This window comes from Sphaerodactylus townsendi, linkage group LG02 (assembly GCF_021028975.2).
Source record: "Sphaerodactylus townsendi isolate TG3544 linkage group LG02, MPM_Stown_v2.3, whole genome shotgun sequence".
In the NCBI taxonomy this organism is placed as follows: Eukaryota; Metazoa; Chordata; class Lepidosauria; order Squamata; family Sphaerodactylidae; genus Sphaerodactylus; species Sphaerodactylus townsendi.
This window is the reverse complement of record NC_059426.1, coordinates 171,160,834-171,182,797: the sequence shown is the minus strand read 5'-3', so window position 1 is coordinate 171,182,797 and position 21,964 is coordinate 171,160,834. Positions and strand designations below refer to the sequence as shown.

The following is a 21,964-nucleotide window of genomic DNA, read 5'->3' as shown; positions in this document are numbered from 1 at the left end:
CCAAAAGTGAGACGGCTGGTCAGCCTACTGTACACTCCAACACATGCCAACTGGGTGACCTTGGGCTAGTCCAGGGGTAGGGAACCTGTGGCTCTCCAGATGTTCAGGAACTACAATTCCCATCAGCCCCTACCAGCATGGCCAATTGGCCATGCTGACAGAGGCTGATGGGAATTGTAGTTCCTGAACATCTGGAGAGCCGCAGGTTCCCTACCCCTGGGCTAGTCACAGTTCTTCAGAGCTCTCTCAGCCCCACCCACCTCCCAGGGTGTTTGTTGTGAGGGGGGAAGGGTAAGGAGTTTGTAAGCCTCTTTGAGTGTCCTATAGGAGAGAAAGGGGGGATATAAATCTAACTCTTCTCCTCCTCCTCTGTGGACAGGGTGGAGAGGAAAAGGTGGTGCCAAATCTCTGTGACTGGGAAGCACTTTTTTAATTTAAAAAAAGCTATTTGGGGTTTTAATTCGTATTGAGCAGATTGATTGCGGGGCTACTGTGTTTCTTTCCTGAAACATGGGGCTGGAGCCCCCTTGGGGAAGAGCTGCGGACGGCACGCCAGTGAGCCCCTGAGGCCCCTTCCGCACATGCAGAATAATACCCTTTCAACCCACTTTCACAATCGTTTGCAAGTGGATTTTCCTATTCCGCACAGTAAAATCCAGCTGCAAAGTGGATTGAAAGTGCATTATTCTGCACGTGCGGAAGGGGCACTGAGCGAGTACTGCCACCTTAACAGACAGAAACCTTGTCTGTGATAAAACTGTCACCATGTGAGTCTGGAACCCAAAAAGTTTTGAGAAAAGCAGAAGGAATAATTAAAACGAATACCATGCACAATATGCCTATTGCACAGGGCTTAAAGAGCCAAACCAGCGTCAAACTCTTCAAACGACAATATTTGGAGAGCTATTTGAATCCAAAGATTGCGTCTCCAGTGGCTACAAAATACCCAGTCGATTGCACGAAACTTGTTCCGTGGATGACGTGCCATTGATTTGATGTTTATGGTTGTAATTTGAGACTTTCAGCATTAGTTCCTTAAGCACTGTGCGATAAAGACGTATTGTAGATATTATTTTAATTATTCCTTCTGCTTTTCTAAGCCTTTTTTTTTGTTGTTCGTGGGTTTTGATTTCCCTTCTGTTTTTTTTGTTTTTTTTTTGCATGGACCATATGAACCAGCCATGGGAGGGTTTTCTGAATGTCTATTCAGATTTAGACATTGGTGTGCCTTGCTAAGGTCTGGACTGTGCTTGATGGGAATTTTGCAGGAAGGCTTAACTTCTTCCATGCGGGCTGTATTAATATTCTTAAGTAGTAAATGAGAAGGCAGAATATTGCTGGCCCCGAGCCCGGTTTGGAAATGAGATTGACAGGCCTAATTGCTACCACATTGGACAGCGAGAGCGGTCGGCTCCTAGGCACTAAGTGGCCGGCGAATTTGCTCCATGTTGCCGGGAGCAAAATACAGCTGTCTTCAAATTTGAATTTCCCAGTTTTGGAATTTGAGGGTGGGGGTGGGGGGGGGGATTTCATAGTTAGCACAGGTTTTTGCTGGCAGGAAAAGCCGGCTAAACTTCAAAGTTGCTTTCGAGAGGGACTTGGGGAAATGACAGACCCTGAGGGAAACGAGCTGATCCTGGCAGATGGTGGCCCAGAGGGACTTTGGTAGACCTGTTTTAATAATGGCATACTGCAGCGAGGAGACGCGGATTGATATGAACTTAGGTAGCGTGCTCTGCTGACCGGTCAAAATTTGTCCACTCGCGCCTGGGGTTAGAAAAGCTCTCAGAAAAGAAAATGCTTCTTAGGGCGTGCCAGGACAAGCTGTACAGAATATAAGCACCAAACGTCCCTCCATGTCTGCCAGTCTACTGAGAAATACTGCAGATCTCTCAAGACCAGGAAGTACCGCCATGAGAGGACATTTGGATTGAAATGTCCCCAGGCTGCCTTCATTGGTGCAGATGGAGGGCTGAGAAATCACCCCCCCACACACACCCCTCCTCCTCCCTGGGTCCATACACTGACTTCAAGACGCCTCTGCTAAAGACTCACTGTGAAGTTTAAAGGGAACGCTCTTCCTCCAGCAGTTAGGGCCCTGCGGGACCTTGGAGAGTTCCGCAGGGCCTGCAAAACTGTGTTGTTCCACCGGCTTTTGGGGGGGGGCCGCTGAGCCCACCCCTCTTTTGCTGCCCTGCACACTGGCTATATACTTGACCATCTGCCTACCCCCTCCCTCCCAGAGGGTTTGTCCACTTAGGGTTTTGATGTAGGCATGCCTGCCATTCATATTTATTCATTTTTTGTAGGTTACTTTTGCTCAGTTTGCAGGACTTTGTGACGATGTTTTTTAATTGGGGCTATTCGATTTGTTTTATTGTCTTGTCATTTGCTATTGTACACCGCCCTGAGCCAGCACAGGGGTAGGGCGGGTTTATCAAATCGAGGTGTCATGTAAATCATCATCATCATCATTATCATAGCCATTCTATTAAGGAGCAGCTGTGCAGGAATCCTTTTAGGTCAGTGTTGCACCTCCAGCGGCGGCCGGTTGGATGCTGGCGACTCTTCCCTGAGTAAAATAGCCGTGTGCGAACCTCTGCAGAAGAGATGGGCCATAAATCAATTTAAGTGTCTCTAAGCTGGAGTTAATTGCGGCTCTTAGCAATTCCGTCATTGCTAATCAAGTTACCTGGAAGTGTCCGGTGGGTTTGGTATTGTAAGCTTGGGCCGCCAGAGTTGCCCAGCCAATGGGCAGGTGAAATAGTTGTGTACGTTATTTTCTGGAAGGTTAACATAACAACATCACGATCAAGGGTTTTGTACCTGAAGTCCGTCAAGATTCTTGGATGTGTGAGTGGAGTCAGTGGTGAAAATAAATTGCAACATCTTTCTTGATTTTGCGCAGCAGCTCATCCTCTTCTGTGTATTTCTGTAATTTTGTGGTGGTTTTTTTCAGTGTGTTGCCCTCCTTTGGTGCAAAAAGTCTGCCCATCCCCCCAGCTTAACCTTTTAAACTCTGGATCAAGCACACCCGCCAAAATAGGTCTTGTTTTCTCATGAGCTGCCAAAAGAGAGATCCTTATCTAATGTAAGCTGGGGGTATGAATATATTCAGTGAATTTGGCATCCATTGGCCCAGAGGAATGACATGTGTGAGAGAAAGTGGATTAAAGCAATGCTTCTTTCTTCTTCTTCTTTTTTCTTTCTTTCTTTTTTTTTAAAGTGTATTGAGACAGTCCAAAAGTAACAGAGGATCCCTTTTTGGCTTGTAGCTTTCAAAGGAGCGGTTCTCTCCTCGCAGGAGACAAAAGAGCCCATCACACAACAAAGGCTTTTAAAAAATGATCAAATGGTTCGCCAGAGGCAAACATAAATGCATGGGAAAAGAGTGACAGGTTATATATTAGCGTGAAATCTGATCTGGAAATTAGCTGAAGAGTTTTTTAAAATATCGTGAAGGAGTTAAACGTCTCGTACGTCAGGTCCGGAGTTACAAAATGCAACTTGCTTGACAGAAATAAGAAATTAATGTCCGGTTGTGATACAGAGAAAATGTCAGTCTGTTTGCTACGAGATTTGTCTATTTTTTTTTAAAAAAACACATTTTTTCCAGCAAGTAACGAGACTTGCTATCTTCAGGTCGCCCTCAGAAAAAAATGTAGGCTCCCTTTATTGCTGTCTCATAGTCGTTGGAATGGTTTTCAAATTACATGCTCCTATAACACTCCATCAAATTTCCTTTTTAAAGAAAAAGGGATAAAACTGGAGACACCAAATAAAATGTCTCCCCCAAGCCGTAGTCAACAAGGAAAGCCAACTGCAATTGGAAAAACTCTTTAAGTGTCTCAATACAAAGAAGTGAATGTTTCCTTTTTTCGTGACCTCACAACTGTTTTTAATTTAACCTTGCTGTAGGTACATGCCACTCTGGATTAATGCAATTCACTTTTCTTTATGGAGGCCACATTCCTGCACTTCAAAAAATGGTAATCTTAACTGTTTCAGGGCTGCAACGTTTTTGTGGTTGCATTGCTGACCTTTGGCGTGTCATTGGTAATAGCAATCAGCTTTTCAGAAAACATGTTGGGTGCCGTGCTGCAGTGAGCCCAGAGACTGTTTGTCTGTTTTTCTTCTCCAGATAGTATATATCTGGCATTTGCAGTGTTTTATATAAATTAAATTAAGAATTAAGAGAGTGAGAAATATTTCACACTAAAACGGTGCTCTGTGTGTGTGTATGAGAGAGAGAGAGAGAGAGAGAGAGAGAGAGAGAGAGAGAGTGAGAGTGTGAGACAGCTGGCTTGTAGTGACTCCTCGGGCTTTTTAAGGTAAGAGACATTCATAGAATCATAGAGTTGGAAGTGCCCCCAAGGGCCATCAAGTCCAACCCCCTGCAATGCAGGAACACACAATCAAAGCACTCTTGACATATGATCATCCAGCCTCTCTTTAGAAACCTCCAAAGGAGACTCCACCACACTCCTAGGGAGTGCATTCCTCTGTCAAACCACTCTTACTGTCAGGAAGATCTTCCTAATGTTTAGGTGGAGTCTCTTCCTTTCCCTTGAACCCATGACTCCGTGTCCTAGTCTCTGGGGCAGCAGAAAACAAGCTTGCTCCCTCATTCAGAGGTGGCTTGCCATTGTCTGTCTCCATGTGGGCTGAGGGAGTCCTGAGAGAACTGTGAGTAACCTGAGGTTACCCAGAAGGCTTCACGTGGAGGAGCAGGGAATTGAACCTGGTTTTCCAGATTAGAGTCTGCCCGTCTTAGCCACTATACCACACTGGCTCTCAAAACAGTATTAGCTACTGAAAAGAACCTACAGAATGTTTGCAGTAGAAAAGAACAAGAACCAAAGCATTAGTGCATTATGAGGTTGCTGGCTAGGACCTGTATTTCAAAGGCTAAAGAACATAAGAACAAGCCAGCTGGATCAGACCAGAGTACATCTAGTCCAGCTCTCTGCTACTCGCAGTGGCCCACCAGGTGCCTTTGGGAGCTCACATGCAGGATGTGAAAGCAATGGCCTTCTGCTGCTGCTGCTGCTGCTCCCGAGCACCTGGTCTGCTAAGGCATTTGCAATCTCAGATCAAAGAGGATCAAACCCTTTTACACCGTTTTCACACCGCTGTTTTTGGCCCATGTGGAATCCACCGTAGTCAGTAAAGACCTGCCTTGCCCAGTATCAGGGACAGATTTTTGCCTCCCCAACAGACTGGTCTATCAGACATCTAATGTACATTGAAGGGTGTTGTGATGGTGCTGTTGTGGGTGGGGGGAATCGCTTTCGCTTGTGCAGGTGCTGTGTTATCACTTCTAGCTGAGGCCTTGGAGTTCTGCGGCTGGGAAGGGACTCCAGGTTGGACAATGCGAGCTGTCTGCTTCTCATGTGGGGATGGGGATCTCTCACTCATATTATTGAGAGTTTGGCGTGCTTTTCGCCAGAACTCTCTTTCTATGTTCCTGACATGTCTTCAATAAAACAAAATCAGACCGGGTAGCCAACCCCCCCCCCCCCCCCAAAAAAAAAAAACTTGCCAAAAATTCAAGGAAGCTTGAATGGGGACCTCTTTGCACTCTTTCTCAATGAACTACAACTAAGTATGAATGATTTCATGGTAGAACTTGTTTCTCTTATGATTATGTGTGTATGTTCATTGAATGTATTAATATAGTTTCATCATAGTATAAGCTTCCTTGAATTTTTGGCAAGTTTTTTTGGGGGGTTGGCTACCCGGTCTGATTTTGTTTCTTATCTGCTTGCCTATTGTTTCCATTGATGTCTTCAATAAAAGCCTTGAACCAATCAAGTGATTTATTGTCTGAACGGGGAATTTGACAAAGGGGTAATTTCTCCCCTCGAACGTGGCCCTGGGGCAAGGAAACCCCTAGCCCAAAATAGAAAAAAAAATTTACTTACAAACTGAATGGTACTAAGAAACACAACTTGTTACAATGAAATAGGGTTAGCCCAGAGGTGGGATCCAACCAGTTCTCACCACTTCTCTAGAAGTGGTTACTAATTTTTTCTGAGTGCCGAGAAGAGAGGTTATTTCATTTAAAGCAACCTCCCTTCTGCCCAATAGGGACTGGAGGTGCGTAGAAGGTGCAAAAGGGCGGACCCCAATTGCCTCGTTTGAATCCCACCATCCTCGGAACCTGTTATTAAAATGTTTGGATCCCACCACTGGGTTAGTCTCTACAAAAACAAACAGTAAATACAAATACAGTCAATTTATGACCAAAACCGATAAACAAAAAATAGTAAATTAAAACTATATAAAGGATACCAAAAGGGAAAGTCTCAGCCCTGTGTGGAAGCCACTGTTTATATCAGGTTTAGAACCAATATAGGTTTTGTTCTGGTGGGTTTTCTGGGCTGTGTGGCCGTGGTCTAGTGGATCTTGTTCCTAACGTTTCGCCTGCATCGGTGGCTGGCTGGCAGCCTTCGACAATACAATGTGGCTTTGCACGAAATTCCTGTCTGGATTGCTTCTTTGTGCATAGTTTTCTTTCCACTCTAAGAACATAAGAACTAGCCTGCTGGATCAGACCAGATTCCATCAGACCAGATTCCATCATTCCACTGCTACTCGCAGTGGCCCACCAGGTGCCTTTGGGAGCTCACGTGCAGGATGTGAAAGCAATGGCCTGCTGCTGCTGCTGCTGCTGCTGCTGCTGCTTCTGAGCACCTGGTCTGCTAAGGCATTTGTAACCTCAGATCAAGGAGGATCAAGATTGGTAGACATAGATTGACTTCTCCTCCATAAATCTGTCGGGCCATTCTCATACTGGTCTCGTAGAGCTCTCGACAATCTGGCGAAGAGAACTTTCAGTCTCGAAAGTTGATACCCCAAAAATCTTGTGGGTCGCTACGGTTCTGCCAGCCCCGGATCTGTCTGTTCTCCTGGAGACCAACATGGCTAAACTCTGAAGCAGAGAGATCTCAAGATTCTGCCTTCCTTAACGCTGGGTTCTCTTGTTTGCAGCCATGTCGTCTTATCTTCTCATTGTCAAGTCCGAACTTCCTCGTGCCATCGCTGGGCTTCTGAGCGGGGACCACGGCGGGTAAGGAGGAACGTAAGCCTTCTCTTGGAGCAGGGCGAGTAGGCGAGAACATTGCAGAGACTTTTCCTCTGCAGTTTAGGGCAGTGGTGGCGAACCTATGGCACTCCAGATATTCAAGAACTACAATTCCCATCAGCCCCTGCCAATTGGCCATGCTGGCAGGGGCTGATGGAAATTGTAGTCCATGAACATCTGGAGTGCCAAAGGTTCGCCACCACGGGCTTAGGGGTTAACTGTACTTCTCCAGCAGGAAAAGAAACTTTCTGTACCTTTCCAAAGTGCCTACACCTGCACAGGGCAGTATACAGTGCTGGGCAATCCGCACACAAGCCTAATTCCTTTCTGATTGAGCATTGAAGAAGAAGAAGAGGAGTTTGGATTTATATCCCCCCTTTCTGTCCTGTAAGGAGACTCAAAGGGGATTACAATCTCCTCAAGTGGCAGAGCGGGGAATCAAACCTGGTTCTCCAGATTAGAGTCCCACATATCCACATATGCAAAAAATGCTATTGTATACTTAGGAACAATTATGGAATTCTTTTTGTTTTTGACTGTGCAATGAAACACAGATTAAATTTAAAGATACAGTCCTTTGCTGTAGATAGTAATAGTCAGCATGCACAAAGGACTTCGGTTGTAAGAGCTTCTTAGGGAGTGCAAAAATATCCAGAATAAGGCATTCTAAAGCGCCATTCGCGATAATGAGACATTTTAGTGGGCTCTTCCTCAGTAGAAGAAGAAGAGTTGGATTTATATCTCCCCTTTTTCTCCTGTAAGGAGACACAAAGGGGCTGACAAACTCCTTTCCCTCCCCCTCCCCACAACAAACACCCTGTGAGGTAGGTGGGGCTGAGAGAGCTCCAAAGAACTGTGATTAGCCCAAGGTCCCCCAACTGGCATGTGCTAGAGTGCACAAGCTAATCTGATTCCCCAGAAAAGTCTTCACAGCTCAAGTAGCAGAGCAGGTTCATATGGGTGCAGGTGCTCCTTCTGATAGGTGGGACCCTATGTTAATGAATGTAAACTATATTGGGGTGCTGTGTGGTTTCCGGGCTGTATGGCCGTGTTCTAGCAGTATCCTCTCCTGACATTTCGCCTGCATCTGTGGCTGGTATCTTCATCCTCTGAAGATGCCAGCCACAGATGCAGGCGAAACTTCAGGAGAGAATGCTGCTAGAACACAGCCATACAGCCCGGAAACCACACAGCACCCCAGTGATTCCGGTCGTGAAAGCTTTCGACAATACAGTAAACTATATTGTTGTTATCCACCCTGAGCCTAGTCCTAGCTTGGAGAGGGATAGAAACAGTGGTATATCTGCCAGAGGGACATGGTGGGGAGAGGTCAATTGACCCTGGGTGCCCTCATTAGATCATGTGGGGAGCTCCCGGCAAGCCCTCCGAGTGCCCCTCGGCCTGGTCCCGCCAGGCTGCGTGGAACAGTCGCTGCCAGCTAAGGTAAGTGGGGGGGGGGGGGCTGGAGCAGATGTGGGGTGGGGGGCAGCCCTGGAGCAGATGTTGCCCCAGGCATCATTTTCCCCGGTACACCTGTGGGTGGAAATAATAAATAAATGAAATCAAGTGTTTTCAGAGTAGAAGCTCTCGAGAGTCAAAGCTCTCCTCGTCCAACTCGTATCTGATGAAAGCAGCTTTCAGGCCCCTTCCGCACATGCAGAATAATGCACTTTCAATCCACTTTCACAATTGTTTGCAAGTAGATTTTGCAACTTTGCACAGTAAAATCCCGCTGCAAAGGGCATTGAAAGTGGATTGAAAGTGCATTATTCTGCATGTGCAGAAGGGGCCCTAGTCTTGAAAAAGTATCCCCTGAAAATCTCACTGAGGGATTCCTGAACTTAAATCTAACTAAATCCACTATTAATGCTTGTCCCAGACAGTACCATGTCTTGGTGAAAATTGGACGGACGTCATACTTGAATTCCCCCTCTTTCCAATGTCAGCCTAAGCAGAAACCCTTATTTTCCTGATCAGCCTTTTTGGTCTGTGCGAAAAGTTTCTGAATATTGAAGGGGTTCGTAAAAAGCATGCGAAGCACTTCCTGACCGAGGCTTAGTGGTTAGCTGAAGTCGTGTTGTGTTTTTTTAAAGGAGCAACTGACTCATCAAAAATCAAGAGAGTTTGTCTAAGTGCAAACCAGAGGCATTTATCAGAATTTGGTTTGAGCTTTGTGGATAATGTGAATCAGCCAGCTTTACTCCTCTTTTCGGTTTGCTTCGTGATCCCGGGCCATTTTGGTATTTTGGTTATTTTTACAGCCACCGCAGCTCTCCGTGGCGGTGGGACGCAACGCTGAATGCCACGCAAGTGTCCTTGTGCCCTTGCTGCCGGTTATTAGACCTTTAGCCAATTGACAGACTCTGAGTTCATGATCAGTAGCGTTTATTGAAAGGAAGCGAAGTACCCAGCTTTAGAAAGTCAGTTCTGCCAGATCTGGCTTTGGCTGACCCCTTTCTCCCTGAAGATCCCCCCCTCCTGTTTTCCCAAAGAATGTGTGAAAAGAATTATTTTGGAGCATAGGCGCTGCAAGGTCGGCGATCGGGAAAGATTCAACCACCTGACTTGTCTACCCCCACAGGGTAACAACACATCTTGTTTTCCCCTGGGAGTAAACCGCCAGGGTAGACCTACTTATTTACAAACGTGTAAAGACATAAAGATGAAGAGAAGAAGTAGAAGAGTTGGATTTATATCCCCCCTTTCTCTCCTGTAAGGAGACTCAAAGGGGCTTACAAACTCCTTTCCCTTCCCCCTTCACAACACACACCCTGTGAGGTAGGTGGGGCTGAAAGAGCTCAGAAGAACTGTGATTAGCCCAAGGTCACCCAGCTGATGTGCGTTGGGGTGCACAAGCTGATCTAGTTTCCCAGATAAGCCTCCGCAGCTCAAGTGGCAGAGCAGGGAATCAAACCCGGTTCCTCCAGATTACAGTACACCTGCTCTTAACCACTACGCCACTACTGCTCCATTACATATACCAAGCTGGTTATATATATCTTGCAACAATTACACTGAAGTGAAAGTACACCGCTGGCGTAATGTCTCAAATGGCCAGGAGGTAACTGACTAAAGTCAGCTCCGCCCAGGCCACGCCCTCGCCCTACTCCCACTACACCGGTGACGGCAGGGCTCTGGGATGTTAGCACTGCATCCTAGTGCTATGGGAGCGACGGCTGCTGCAGATGGGCGGAATCGCCAAGGTAACTGCACCAGGAAGGGCAAATCTGCCATTTTGGTCATGCACCGTTTTCACCAGTGGATTCCCCCCCACACACCGCCCCGCGGAATGGGGCTCTTACCCTGTTTCCCCGAATATAAGGCATCCCTGGAAAATAAGACGTAGTAGAGGTTTTGCTGAAGTGCGAAATATAAGGCATCCCCCAAAAGTAAGACATAGCAAAGTTTTTGTTTGGAAGCATGCCTGACGAACAGAATACAGAAATATAAGACATCCCCTGAAAATAAGACATACCGCATCTTTGGGAGCAAAAATTAATATAAGACACTGTCTTATATTCGGGGAAACACAGTAGTTTTTAACCAGGTAGCTTCACCACTTCGTTTCCACACGGCAAGCAATAGACTTAGTCACGTTCACACTCGACCTGGTCCAGAATTTACCATGTCGGTCCAAGCACCAGTTTCCGATGGTTTTCGTCTCCAGGAGACATCGCCTGGCAGGCGAAGACGAAGGAACCTGCAGCGTTTTAACTACCAGTCGGGCCTCTGCGGTGCGGCACCGGAAGCCTCCCCTCCGCTGCTGTCGCATTACCATGTTAGCATACTTCTGAAACCGCAGAGCGAAACCTGGCAGTTAGTGAAATTCTAAATATTTTTGTTTTCGCCGAGAAGTTATTGGACTTGTCGTTGGGAAGCCTGCCAGTTTTTCTTATTTGTTTTATAATTCCTCCAATTTGGCTTTGCAGCTGGGTTCGCTTCGTCTTTAAGACTGACTCGACACAGCCGTCCGCCCCCCCCGGCCCCCCAGATTGTGGTCCAGCTTGCTGAGAAAAATGTCCTAACATTGGAATAGCTTGTTCTTGTTTGGAACGGAGTGTAGTTCCCCCTGTTCCCCCAACAGCTTCAGGCTGGCTGGCCAACCTACTGGTTTTAATGAATTCAAGCCCACACCGTGAAATATTCTTCTTGATCTAGGGCAGTGGTGGCGAACCTTTGGCACTCCAGATGTTATGGACTACAATTCCCATCAGCCCCTGCCAGCATGGCCAATTGGCCATGGTGGCAGGGGCTGATGGGAATTGTAGTCCATAACATTTGGAGTGCCAAAGGTTCGCCACCACGGATCTAGAAGAAGAAGAAGAGCTGCTTTTGTTCTGAATGCGTCTCCTCTGAGGGCAGGTTCGTCAGCTGCATCTGCATCAGGGCCAACGGGATCCATCCCATCACACCTAGCCTGAAGAAGTAATTTGTTTCCTGGTATTGAAGGATTGGAGCACCTTCCTTATGAGGAGAGGCTGCAGCGTTTGGGGCTCTTCAGTTTGGAGAGGAGACGGCTGAGGGGGGATATGATTGAAGTCTATAAAATTATGCATGGGGTAGAAAATGTGGACAGAGAGAAATGTTTCTCTCTTTCTCACAATACTAGAACCAGGGGGCACTCATTGAAAATGCTGGGGGGAAGAATTAGGACTCATAAAAGGAAACACTTCTTCACGCAACGCGTGATTGGTGTTTGGAATATGCTGCCACAGGAGGTGGTGATGGCCACTAACCTGGATAGCTTTCAAAAGGGGCTTGGAGCGGACAGATTTATGGAGGATAAGTCGATGTATGGCTACCAATCTTGATCCTCCTTGATCTGAGATTGCAAATGCCTTAACAGACCAGGTGCTCGGGAGCAGCATCAGCAGAAGGCCCTTGCTTTCACCTCCTGCATGTGAGCTCCCAAAGGCACCTGGTGGGCCACTGCGAGTAGCAGAGTGCTGGACTAGATGGACTCTGGTCTGATCCAGCTGGCTTGTTCTTATGTTCTTACCCTCTTTAGGACTCAGGGGCATCCAGTGAAGTTGATGGGCAGTAGATTCAGAACAAAGGAAATCCTTGTTTATTTACACAGCGAGTGATTAAAATGTGGGTTTGTGCTCCTAGAGGATGTAGTGATGGCCACAGGCACAGGCAGCTGGAAAAGGGGATTAAACAGATCCTGGAAGATGTTTATCTACGGCTACTAGCCAAGGCGACTAAAAGGAACTCCCGCATTAACTGTGTGAGACAGGATGGTGGACTCAGTGAACCTCTGGTCCGATCTGGCAGGGTTCTTTGAATGATCTTACAGCCATATTGGTCTGTAATAGAACAGCTAGACCAGAGGTGTCCAACTCTGGTGCTTCAGATGTTCATGGACTACAGTCCCCATCAGCCCCTTCTGGCATGGCCATCAGCAGGGGCTGATGGGAATTGTAGTCCATGAACATCTGAAGAGCCAGAGTTGGACACCCCTGAGCTAGACCTAAGGGGCCAAAAGGATATTGAGGGTGTGTGTGAGCTTTCAGGAATCACCTGAAATCTCTCAAAATCTCATACCCTCCAAAATCTTATTGGTCTCTGCTACTGGACTCAAATACCTCAAGGATCCGTTTCTCGACTTTGCATTGCGTCCAGCTTGGATCGTGCCCTGATTCTTGAGCCTGCCCACGCATGTCCTGCGGTGGCTGCTGACATGCACCTTGTGTTATAAATTGCACTGTCTGCTTCACCAATCCGAAGGAAGGGCGATCAGAGCTGTCAAAGGCCGGTTATGGATGGGGGAGCTGACCTCCTCTCTGCCCTGTTGCAGCATCAGGCGTGTGCCTGAAGTGCTCTTGCTTTCCACAGGAAAAGCCGGGAGTAAGAACAGGAGGTGCACGCTGTGCTCCCCACGTGCAGCAACTTCCTTGTGTGTTGGTACAAGCAGGTTTGCCACACTGGGAATTCTAGAATCATAGAGTTGGAAGAGACCCCAAGGGCCATCAAGTCCAACTCCCTGCAATTCAAGAACACACAATCAAACACTGCTGACGTATGATCATCCAGCCTCTGTTTAAAAACTTCCAAAGAAGGAGACTCCACCACACTCCGAGGTGGTGCATTCCACTTTCGAACAGCCCCTACTGTCAGGAAGATTTCTCTGATGTTTAGGTGGAAACTCTTTCCCTTCAGTTTGAAACCCATTACTCCATGTCCTAGTCTGTGGAGCAGCCGACAACAAGCTTTCACCCTCACCAACGTGGCATCCCTTCAAATATCTAAACATGGCCATCATGTCACCTCTTAACCTTCTCTTCACCCACTGTAAACATACTCAGCTCCCTAAGTCTCTCCTCGTAGGAAGTGGATTCCAGACCTTTGACCATTTTGGTTACCCTCTTCTGGACCCGTTCCAGCTGGTCAATATCCTTCAGAGGCGTACTGAGGGTAAATGGCGCCTGGAGACAAATTGCCCCCCCAGCTGCGCCCCCACTGCCCTCGTTCAGCGCCCATGTCACTCCATGGACAAGCGGCAAGGGTCTAGGGTAAGCTTCCACCTCCCGCCTCTTGCAGGACTCCCCCTTCAGCCAGCTTCAGGGCTCTAGCCCGCGGCAGCCTGCAGTCTCTTCTGACCTCCCCTCCAGGCAGGCCAGAAGAGACTGCAGTCCCGGCCTCGGAGACCTGCTTTTATAAGCACTGAGGCCGAGGGGTGGGGCTTGGGGAGCAGGAAGGGATAGGACCAGCTGGTGGGGGGGGCGAAAGGAAGGGGGGAGTCCAGGGTGCTGTTGAGGGTACTTGGAGGCAGCAGGAAGTCCTGCTGCCTTGTCGTTTTTGCGTGCCTCGACTGACACGGACGGGTCAAGGCACGTGAATACGATGAGGCAGCAGGACTTCCTGGTCACGTGGGGGGGCGATTTTGCACCCCCCACGTGACCAGAAGAGTGGTGCCCAGGGACAAGGTAGATACGCCACTGTCCTTCTTGAATTGCGGTGCGCAGAACTGTACACAGTATTCCAGGTGAGTTGCCAGCATGCCACAATTGGCCTCTGCGTAACCGGTCAAAGTTTCAGCATTATCCCATCTCAAGGCCTCCGTAGCCTGCACCAGATTTCCCAAGGACAACCAGCTGCCAAAACTTGTGCAGGCTACATAATAAACTTTTCCGGGGGTGGGGGGGTGGGTCATCAACCCTGGATGGTCCCCCGCAGCCAAGGAAAACACTTGGCCAGAGATGACCGGATCAAACCTGTCTAATAAAAATAACTCCCAAGAGGAAGAAAAACCCCAAACCAAACAAAAGCTTAGAAGATTCCAAGAGCCAAATTGATTAACTCCATAGTGTGATCTTCATACCAGCTACCTTGCTTCCCTTCCAGGGGTGGCCAACGTATGGCACTCCAGATGTTCATGGACTGCAATTCCCATCAGGGGCTGATGGGAATTGCAGTCCATGGACATCTGGAGTGCCATACATTGACCAATTGGCCATGCTGGCAGGGGCTGATGGGAATTGCAGTCCATGGACATCTGGAGTGCCATACATTGACCAATTGGCCAGGCTGGCAGGGGCTGATGGGAATTGCAGTCCATGAACATCTGGAGTGCCATACATTGGCCAATTGGCCATGCTGGCAGGGGCTGATGGGAATTGCAGTCCATGGACATCTGGAGTGCCACAGGTTGGCCAATTGGCCATTCTGGCAGGGGCTGATGGGAATTGCAGTCCATGAATATCTGGAGTGCCATACGTTGGCCAATTGGCCATGCTGGCAGGGGCTGATGGGAATTGCAGTCCATGAACATCTGGAGTGCCATAGGTTGGCCACCACTGCTAGACAGAATCTGATTGGATGGTCAGTTTTAAAGCCCAGCTGAGAGCAAGAACCCCTAACCTTGGGACTTGCTACCATCACCAATAATCCTGTTCTTTCCATAACACACATATATATTTTTAAATCGCTGCATAAGCAAGAACCGTCTTCTTAGCTTTTGTCCACATCAGCCAAAGACTAAGTGCTGATAGGGCAGAATTCCCAATTGCCTGAATAACATTTTAAAAAAGAGATTCTTGCTCCCCAGAGCCTTAAACTTCGTTAAATTAATCTATGATGGAGCAGAACCTCCGTGGGCACCTCTTTGCGATGGATTTTTTAAAAGTAAAGGAAATGCTTAGGAATGAAAAATGCATCATCCCTTACCAAATCAAAGGAAGAGAGACTTAAAAATGTGAAAGGGATTGAAATATGAGGGCAGTCGCTATTAGAGAAGGGGGGGGGGGGGATCCCGCAATACAGTGGCACGAAAGACCGGTTTATATTAAGTGCCTTGGATGTTTGCTCTACTGGTAGGCATACGAATTTCATTTAGCAGTGCTTGGCAGCTCACAACGTCTTCCTGTTTTTGTTAAAAATAATTTTTTTATCGTGCTAAACCAAGTGGAGGCGGCTGGGTGTCACACGTATGTTGGGAGCAGGTTAATAATATTACTAAGGGCTCATTGAAATATTCAGACCTTCCTTATTTCTCTCTCTCTCTCTCTCTCTCTCTCTCTTTCATTCTTTCTCTCTCTTTTTCTTTCTTTCTTTCTTTCTCTTCCTTTTTCTTTTTCTTTTTCTCTCTTTTTCTCTCTTTCTCTTTTTTCTTTATTTCTCTCTCTCTCTCTCTCTCTCTCTCTCTCTCTCTCTCTCTCTCTCTCTCTCTTTCTCCTGGATGGTGGAGGCCATCTTGTTGGGGTGTTCCCCACCATCAGTCAAGGAGGCAGGAAACTTTCTATGCCATTCAATGAAAGATTCTGTTCATTCTGTTTAAATCAAGTAGAGACTCTTACTCATACGATCTTCTTCTCCCCAAAATATGCAAGCATCAGATATTTGTTACCCCGGGCAACATTTAATAAAACATAAATTTGCTCAGCCAATTCAGGCATCGCCCTACTTCTAAACTGTAAAAAAAAACAGAGCTACTGGAAACAACTGCAAAATTTATTCCGCAAGTGATTGCAACATGTACTTCAGAATGACAGAAGATTTTGTTTTTAATATCCATTTATTTTATATTTATTCTTATTTTTATGTCTAATGGAGGTTATACATATATATGTAGTTTCAACATTGGCATGCCCTGGTGATGGTTAGAGGCACAGTGTATTGTCAAAGGCTTTCACAGCCAGAATTACTAGGTTGTTACGGGTTTTCCGGGTTGTATGGCTGTGTTCCAGTAGCATTTTCTCCTGACATATCGGCTGCATCTGTGACTGGCATCTTCAGAAGATCGTTAGGGACGTACTTGAGAGAAAGGAGTTGCTTCTGACTGTTTTTGAGATACTAACCGTGTCCTAGGCAAAAAAAAATTAGAAATCCTGAGGCCAAAGGCCAAGGCATTTATAAGGAGCAAGCCTCTAGGCTTGACGCAGAAGAAATTTATCAGTGGACAGTCGGGCATTTATACCAAGAAGGCTCTTAACATGATGTTCCGTCCGACCAGGCTCTTAATGGTTCTGTAGCTCACAGCCCCGAGGGCCTCTCACTCTCCCCCCCCCCTCAGTTTCCTGGCAGAGAGAACATACCTGGGTCATCAAGGCACTTGGGAAGTCCTTGCTCTGCGATGGTCTGTGGTTCAATGGCAAAGCATCTGCTTGTAATGCAGAAGTTCCCAGGTTCAATTCCTCGCTCCTCCGCAAAAAATCTTATAGTAGATGATGTGAAAGTGCTTGACAAATAGAGACAGATTTGCTGTAGAAGAGCAGTGTTCAAGTCCGTTAGCCCCTTGGAGGCCATCAAGTATTTTGGGTAGGAGCTTTCGAGAGTCAACTCTCCCTAGAATCATAGAGTTGGAAGAGACCCCAAAGGCCATCCAATCCAACCTCCTTCAATGCAGGAACACACAATCAAAGCACCCTTGACAGATGGCCATCCAGCCTCTGTTTAAAAATCTCCAACGAAGGAGACTCCACCACTCTCCGAGGCAACGAATTCCACCGTCGAGCAGCCCTGACGGTCAGGAAGTTCTTCCTGATGTTTAGGTGGAATCTCTTTTCCTGCACCTTGAATCCATGACTCCGTGTCCTAGTCTCTGAGTATTCCTCATCAGATCCAAGTAGAAATGGAAATCCCTGAGCCCTTATCTCCCCGACAAAAGCAGGGTTGCAAAGTCCAGTTTGGGAAATTCCTGGAGATTTGGGGGCAGATTTTGGGGAGGACAGAGACCTCAGTGGGGTACCATGCCACAGGGCCCACCCTCTCAAGCAGCCCCTTTCTCCAGGGGGACTGATCTCTGTTGTCTGGAGATCAGATGTAATTCCAGGCAGTGGTGGGATCCAAAAGTTTTAGTAACAGGTTCCCATGGTGGTGGAATTCCAATAGTGGCGTAGCGCCAGTGGGGCTGGGCGTGGCACGGCGGGGGCGTGGCCAGGCATTCCGGGGGCGGGGCATTAATAATGTCTCTGTTACTGTAAAAAACTCTTACTGTAAAAAAAAAGTTCCTAATTTCCAGCTGGTATCTTTCTGTCCATCATTTAAACTCATCATAGCAAGTCCTATCGTCTACTGCCAACAGAAACAACTACTTCTCCTCTCATTGACTGCCTGTCAAATACTTAATACTGTCAAATACTTAATTTTGTTTCTAGAAAGCAAAAGAAGGATACTTTCCTTAAACAAGGAACTTTACCATATTTCTAAAACATGTTCTTAAAACTGCCCAACAGGGAGAATTATCCTGTTTTCTACCTTTGCTAACCAGCCACATAGGAAACAACAGGACTTTATGATTTTTGGACCGAATGGAATTTCTAACGGAAAAGCAGACCCAATTAGTAACCCCCTCTCGGCACGCACAAATAATTAGTAACCCACTCTCGGGAACTGGTGAGAACCTGCTGGATCCCACCTCTGATTCCAGGATATCGCCAGGCCTTATCTGGATGTAGGAAACCCTAGTGAGGTGTTCAATAAACAGGGAGTTATGCTGTTTTTTTCCAAAATGGTACCTGCAGTGGCAAGTGTGGGAATAACTAATAAAATTAAAAAATAAAAATTAGATTATGTAGAATTGTTTCCCTCCCCCCCCCCAATCCTGGGCTGGTTTACACACACACACAAACACCACACACACACACGCCTCACCCCCTCACACACAACAAACACATACAACCCCCCACACCATATGGGCAGCTGCCCTCCCCCACCACACCCAAACAGCGCTTTTTTGCACCAGGTCATCTCAAAAGTCACCATTACATTATAGAACATGCCCCATCTCACAAATCTGAACACAGGAATGGCCCACTGGCCCACTGAAAATGTGCAGTTTTCTGCTCCCCACGTGACTAAATGGCCACAGCCCAGAGACATTTGACTCCATATGTCCCCCTGGACGGTACGCCCCTGGTAGCCAGTGTGCTTGTGTATGCGTTGAAAAACAGTAGGGTGCCCATCTAAGAAACTGAATCTTGAGGTTATTTTTATGTAACTGCATATTTTATTGTATGTACTTGTGTAACAGCAGAAGGTACATCAGATCTGTATATAGGTATTTTATGGATGAATGATGTAGAAACTTTTAAGGACTGGTCTTTGACCGCAATAATAAAATTCATTCATAAAATTCGAATAACAGTAGGGACTTCAAGGCCGAAAGATGAAAAGTGGCGGCTTGCTTTCGCCAGCCTCTGCATTGCATCCAAGTACTAACCGCGGCCGACCCTGCTTAGCTTCCGAGATCTGGTAAGATCGGTCTTCCTTGGGCCATTGGGTTAGTGGATCGCTGTCCATTGACTTATCAGTGCTATCCCGAACAACATTGCACCCTTCTAAAATGAGCTGAAATCAACGGCCTTATAAAAGAATGCGACTCTTTTTAGGATGACGTTGTAAGTTTCCTTTAATCTGGTATCACCCAGCCTGACTCTGTTGGGGGAAAGCTACGGTGCAAACGTATTCTAAATATATTGTCGAAGGCTTTCACGGCCAGATTCAACTGGTTCTGGTGGAGTCAGGGAACAGAGCGGAAAGTGGATCTGTTCGATACTTCAGAGTTCCTAACATTAAGGTAACTCTGAGGGCATCTTCAGAGGTGTATCACAGAGGGAAGTGTGTAACAGACTTCCCTCTGTGATACACCTCTGAAGATGCCAGCCACAGATGCAGGCGAAACGTTAGGAACAAGATCCACCAGACCACGGCCACACAGCCCGGAAAACCCACCAGAACCAATATTCTAAATAAATCAGACAGGCTTTCTAAGATCTTTGACCCATCCACGCTCAATAGCAGAACTGCGCTTTTGAAACGTGCACCAGCTGTGAAAACGCAGTCTTTCTCAAAGTTGACAGAGAATTAAAGAAGATAATTATGGAGCTTATTTTCTCCAAGATGTCTCCGTGGTTGCTCAGTTGATAGCAGAAGAACATTTGTTTCTGGAGATGTTACAATCCCTGCACTTATCTCTCCCAACAGGGCCTGGTATCTCGACGGACAATTACTACTCCTGATCACCTCCGTCTGCATTGTGTTCCCTCTCGCTCTTCTCCCCAAAATTGGCAAGTAATTTTAAAGGGGGTATTATTGCCGTCATAATTACTATTAGCAGCAGTGTTCTCTTTTAGTAGCAGTTTAATGGAAGGGTTTTAAAGCACCCCCTTAATGGCTTGCTATTATTTTTTTAAAAGAAGATTGAGGGGCGGGGTGGCGGAGGATTTATTCGTAGCGGAGTCTGTCTTTTCAGCCAGGCCTAGTTAACCTGTCCCTTAGATTGCCGCCGTGTGTTCGTCTGCCCCGCTGAAATAAAACCTTTACAGCAGAACGTTAAAGAGCTGCATTTACTTACGGCGTGCCATTAGTGGTAAGCCAGTTCTAATTCCACCCTACAAAAACTACATAAAAGAACCGTGACAGGCGCGTTGGAATGTTGTTATTCCAAGTCTCAAGTCCCAGATACCAAGCGCCGTAATGGGAAACATACCTGCAGCATGAAGGTCTTTTGCAGCTCTGCGCCAGAATTGCTTTCCTTATAAATTGCCTCTTATTATTTTTTTTACTGTTATTCTACAGGCTTTCTTGGCTACACAAGTAGTTTATCATTTTTCTTTATGGTGTTCTTTGCTCTTGTGGTAAGTCTTAAAAAAATACCGATCGCGCCTTCACATTAAGTTTGCTTGTTATTTTGATGGATTTCAGAACTCCTCGGCAACGGATGTCTGCTCTTTACCGGCTCGCCTCTAAAACTGAAAGTGTTTCTCTTTGTCCTCTTTCCCTTTATGCGCGGTATGTGTATTTTCTGTCCTTTGGAGAGGTTTACTTGGCTTAAGGGGGGAAAGTCTGTTATGAACACCCAAGCATGGGAAAAGATTTGCCAGCGTCAATTTTTGAAATTCCGTTGCATTCACTCCCAACCACCATTTACTGCAGCTCGTGCAGAAGAAAACGCCACGTGTTTCAAGTAATTTGAATCTCCCCGTTAGTTCAACAAGATACACAAGAAGCATCTTTTGAGCAATTGAATGTATGTATTAATCTATCAAAGACCTTATTCTTTGCAGCTGAAAGAAATAGTTTTTCTTCTCTCTCTCTCTCTCTCTCTCCCCCCTCTCTTTCCAAGCCAACTGGACATTTCAGTACTAATATTCCCTACATTAGTTCCCTATATGATATACTGAAAGGAGCACATTTGGTTTGGCTTAGCTTAGGTCCGTGGTGGCGAACCTTTGGCCAAAGGTTCGCCACCACTGGCTTAGGTAGAGAGCCAGTGTGGTGTAGTGGTTACGAGCGGCGGGCTCTAATTTGGAGACTTGGGTTCGATTCCCTGCTCCTTCACACAAAGCCTGCTGGGTGTCCTTGGGCCAGTCATAGTTCTCTCAGAACTTTCTCAGCTCATGAAGGCAGTGGCAAACCACCTTCCAAACATTTCTTGCCTTGAAAACCGTACAGGGTCACCATAAGTCAGCTCTGACTGGATGACACATCGTCACATCCTGGGTCAAGCTCCAGGAATTTGCTTATTGAAAAGGATAGAGCAATGCATAAGAACATAAGAAAGAGCCTGCTGGATCAGACCAGAGTCCATCTAGTCCAGCACTCTGCTACTCGTAGTGGCCCACCAGATGCCTTTGGGAGCTCACAGGCAGGATGCGAAAGCAATGGCCTTCTGCTGCTGCTGCTCCCGAGCACCTGGTCTGCTAAGGCATTTGCAATCTCAGATCAAGGAGGATCAAGATTAGTAGCCATACATCGACTTCTCCTCCATAAATCCAAGCTATCCAGGTTAGGTGGCCATCACCACCTTCTGTGGCAGCATGTTCCAAACACCAATCACGCGTTGCGTGAAGAAATGTTTCCTTTTATTAGTCTTAATTCTTCCCCCCAGCATTTTCAATTTTATGCTTGTAATGCACAAGCATAAAAGCTCCACGCAGGGAGCATTGGCACATGTGGTGCTCTCAGTGAAGGGGGATAAGTGAATCAGAGCAAATGTCTGGCTTAGCCCTTGCTGCCTCAGATTATTTTTTTTGCGCATGTGCACCGGTCTGCTTTTTTCCGCCGTCAAGTCACAGTTGGCTCAGTGGCGACCTCTAGTGGGCTTTTGAAGTCAAGATACGTTCAGAGGTAGTTTGCCGTCGCCAGCCTTTGTTTAGCCAACTCTGTGTTCTTTGGTGGTCTTCCATCCAAATACTGACCAGGGTTGACCCTGCTTAGCTTTTGAGATCTGACGAGATCACGTCAGCCTGGGCTGTCCGGTCTGCTTTTTCAGCACATTAAAAAAGTAATGTTTTGATCAAATCAGTTTGTACGCGCAAGACTGGGCCAGAAGAGCAGCCCACCCTCAGCCTCCCCTTCCCGTAATTGGTGCAGCTGTGTGGGCTTTGGAGTGCAAAGGTCACCTGGGTTGCCCCGGCTATTTTGGGATTCTTC

The 21,964-nt window shown here is 46.8% G+C and overlaps 1 protein-coding gene across 10 annotated transcripts in view; it reads left to right on the top strand.

Moving 5' to 3' along the window:
• Window positions 1-21,964, top strand: part of SLC38A6 (solute carrier family 38 member 6) — a 100,690-nt gene that overhangs the window by 27,638 nt on the left and 51,088 nt on the right. For 8 of the 10 annotated variants that reach the window (XR_007243603.1, XR_007243602.1, XR_007243607.1 and 5 more), the window contains 3 exons: window positions 6,994-7,072; window positions 19,514-19,596; window positions 20,108-20,166. Coding sequence is in view for 4 of the 10 variants with exons in the window: in XM_048485831.1 (XP_048341788.1) it covers window positions 6,994-7,072; window positions 19,514-19,596; window positions 20,108-20,166 (221 nt within the window). In the remaining 6 variants the exon portion in view is untranslated. The remainder of the gene's footprint in view (window positions 1-6,993; window positions 7,073-19,513; window positions 19,597-20,107; window positions 20,167-21,964) is intronic. The other 2 variants (XR_007243604.1, XR_007243605.1) reach the window with 2 other exon arrangements.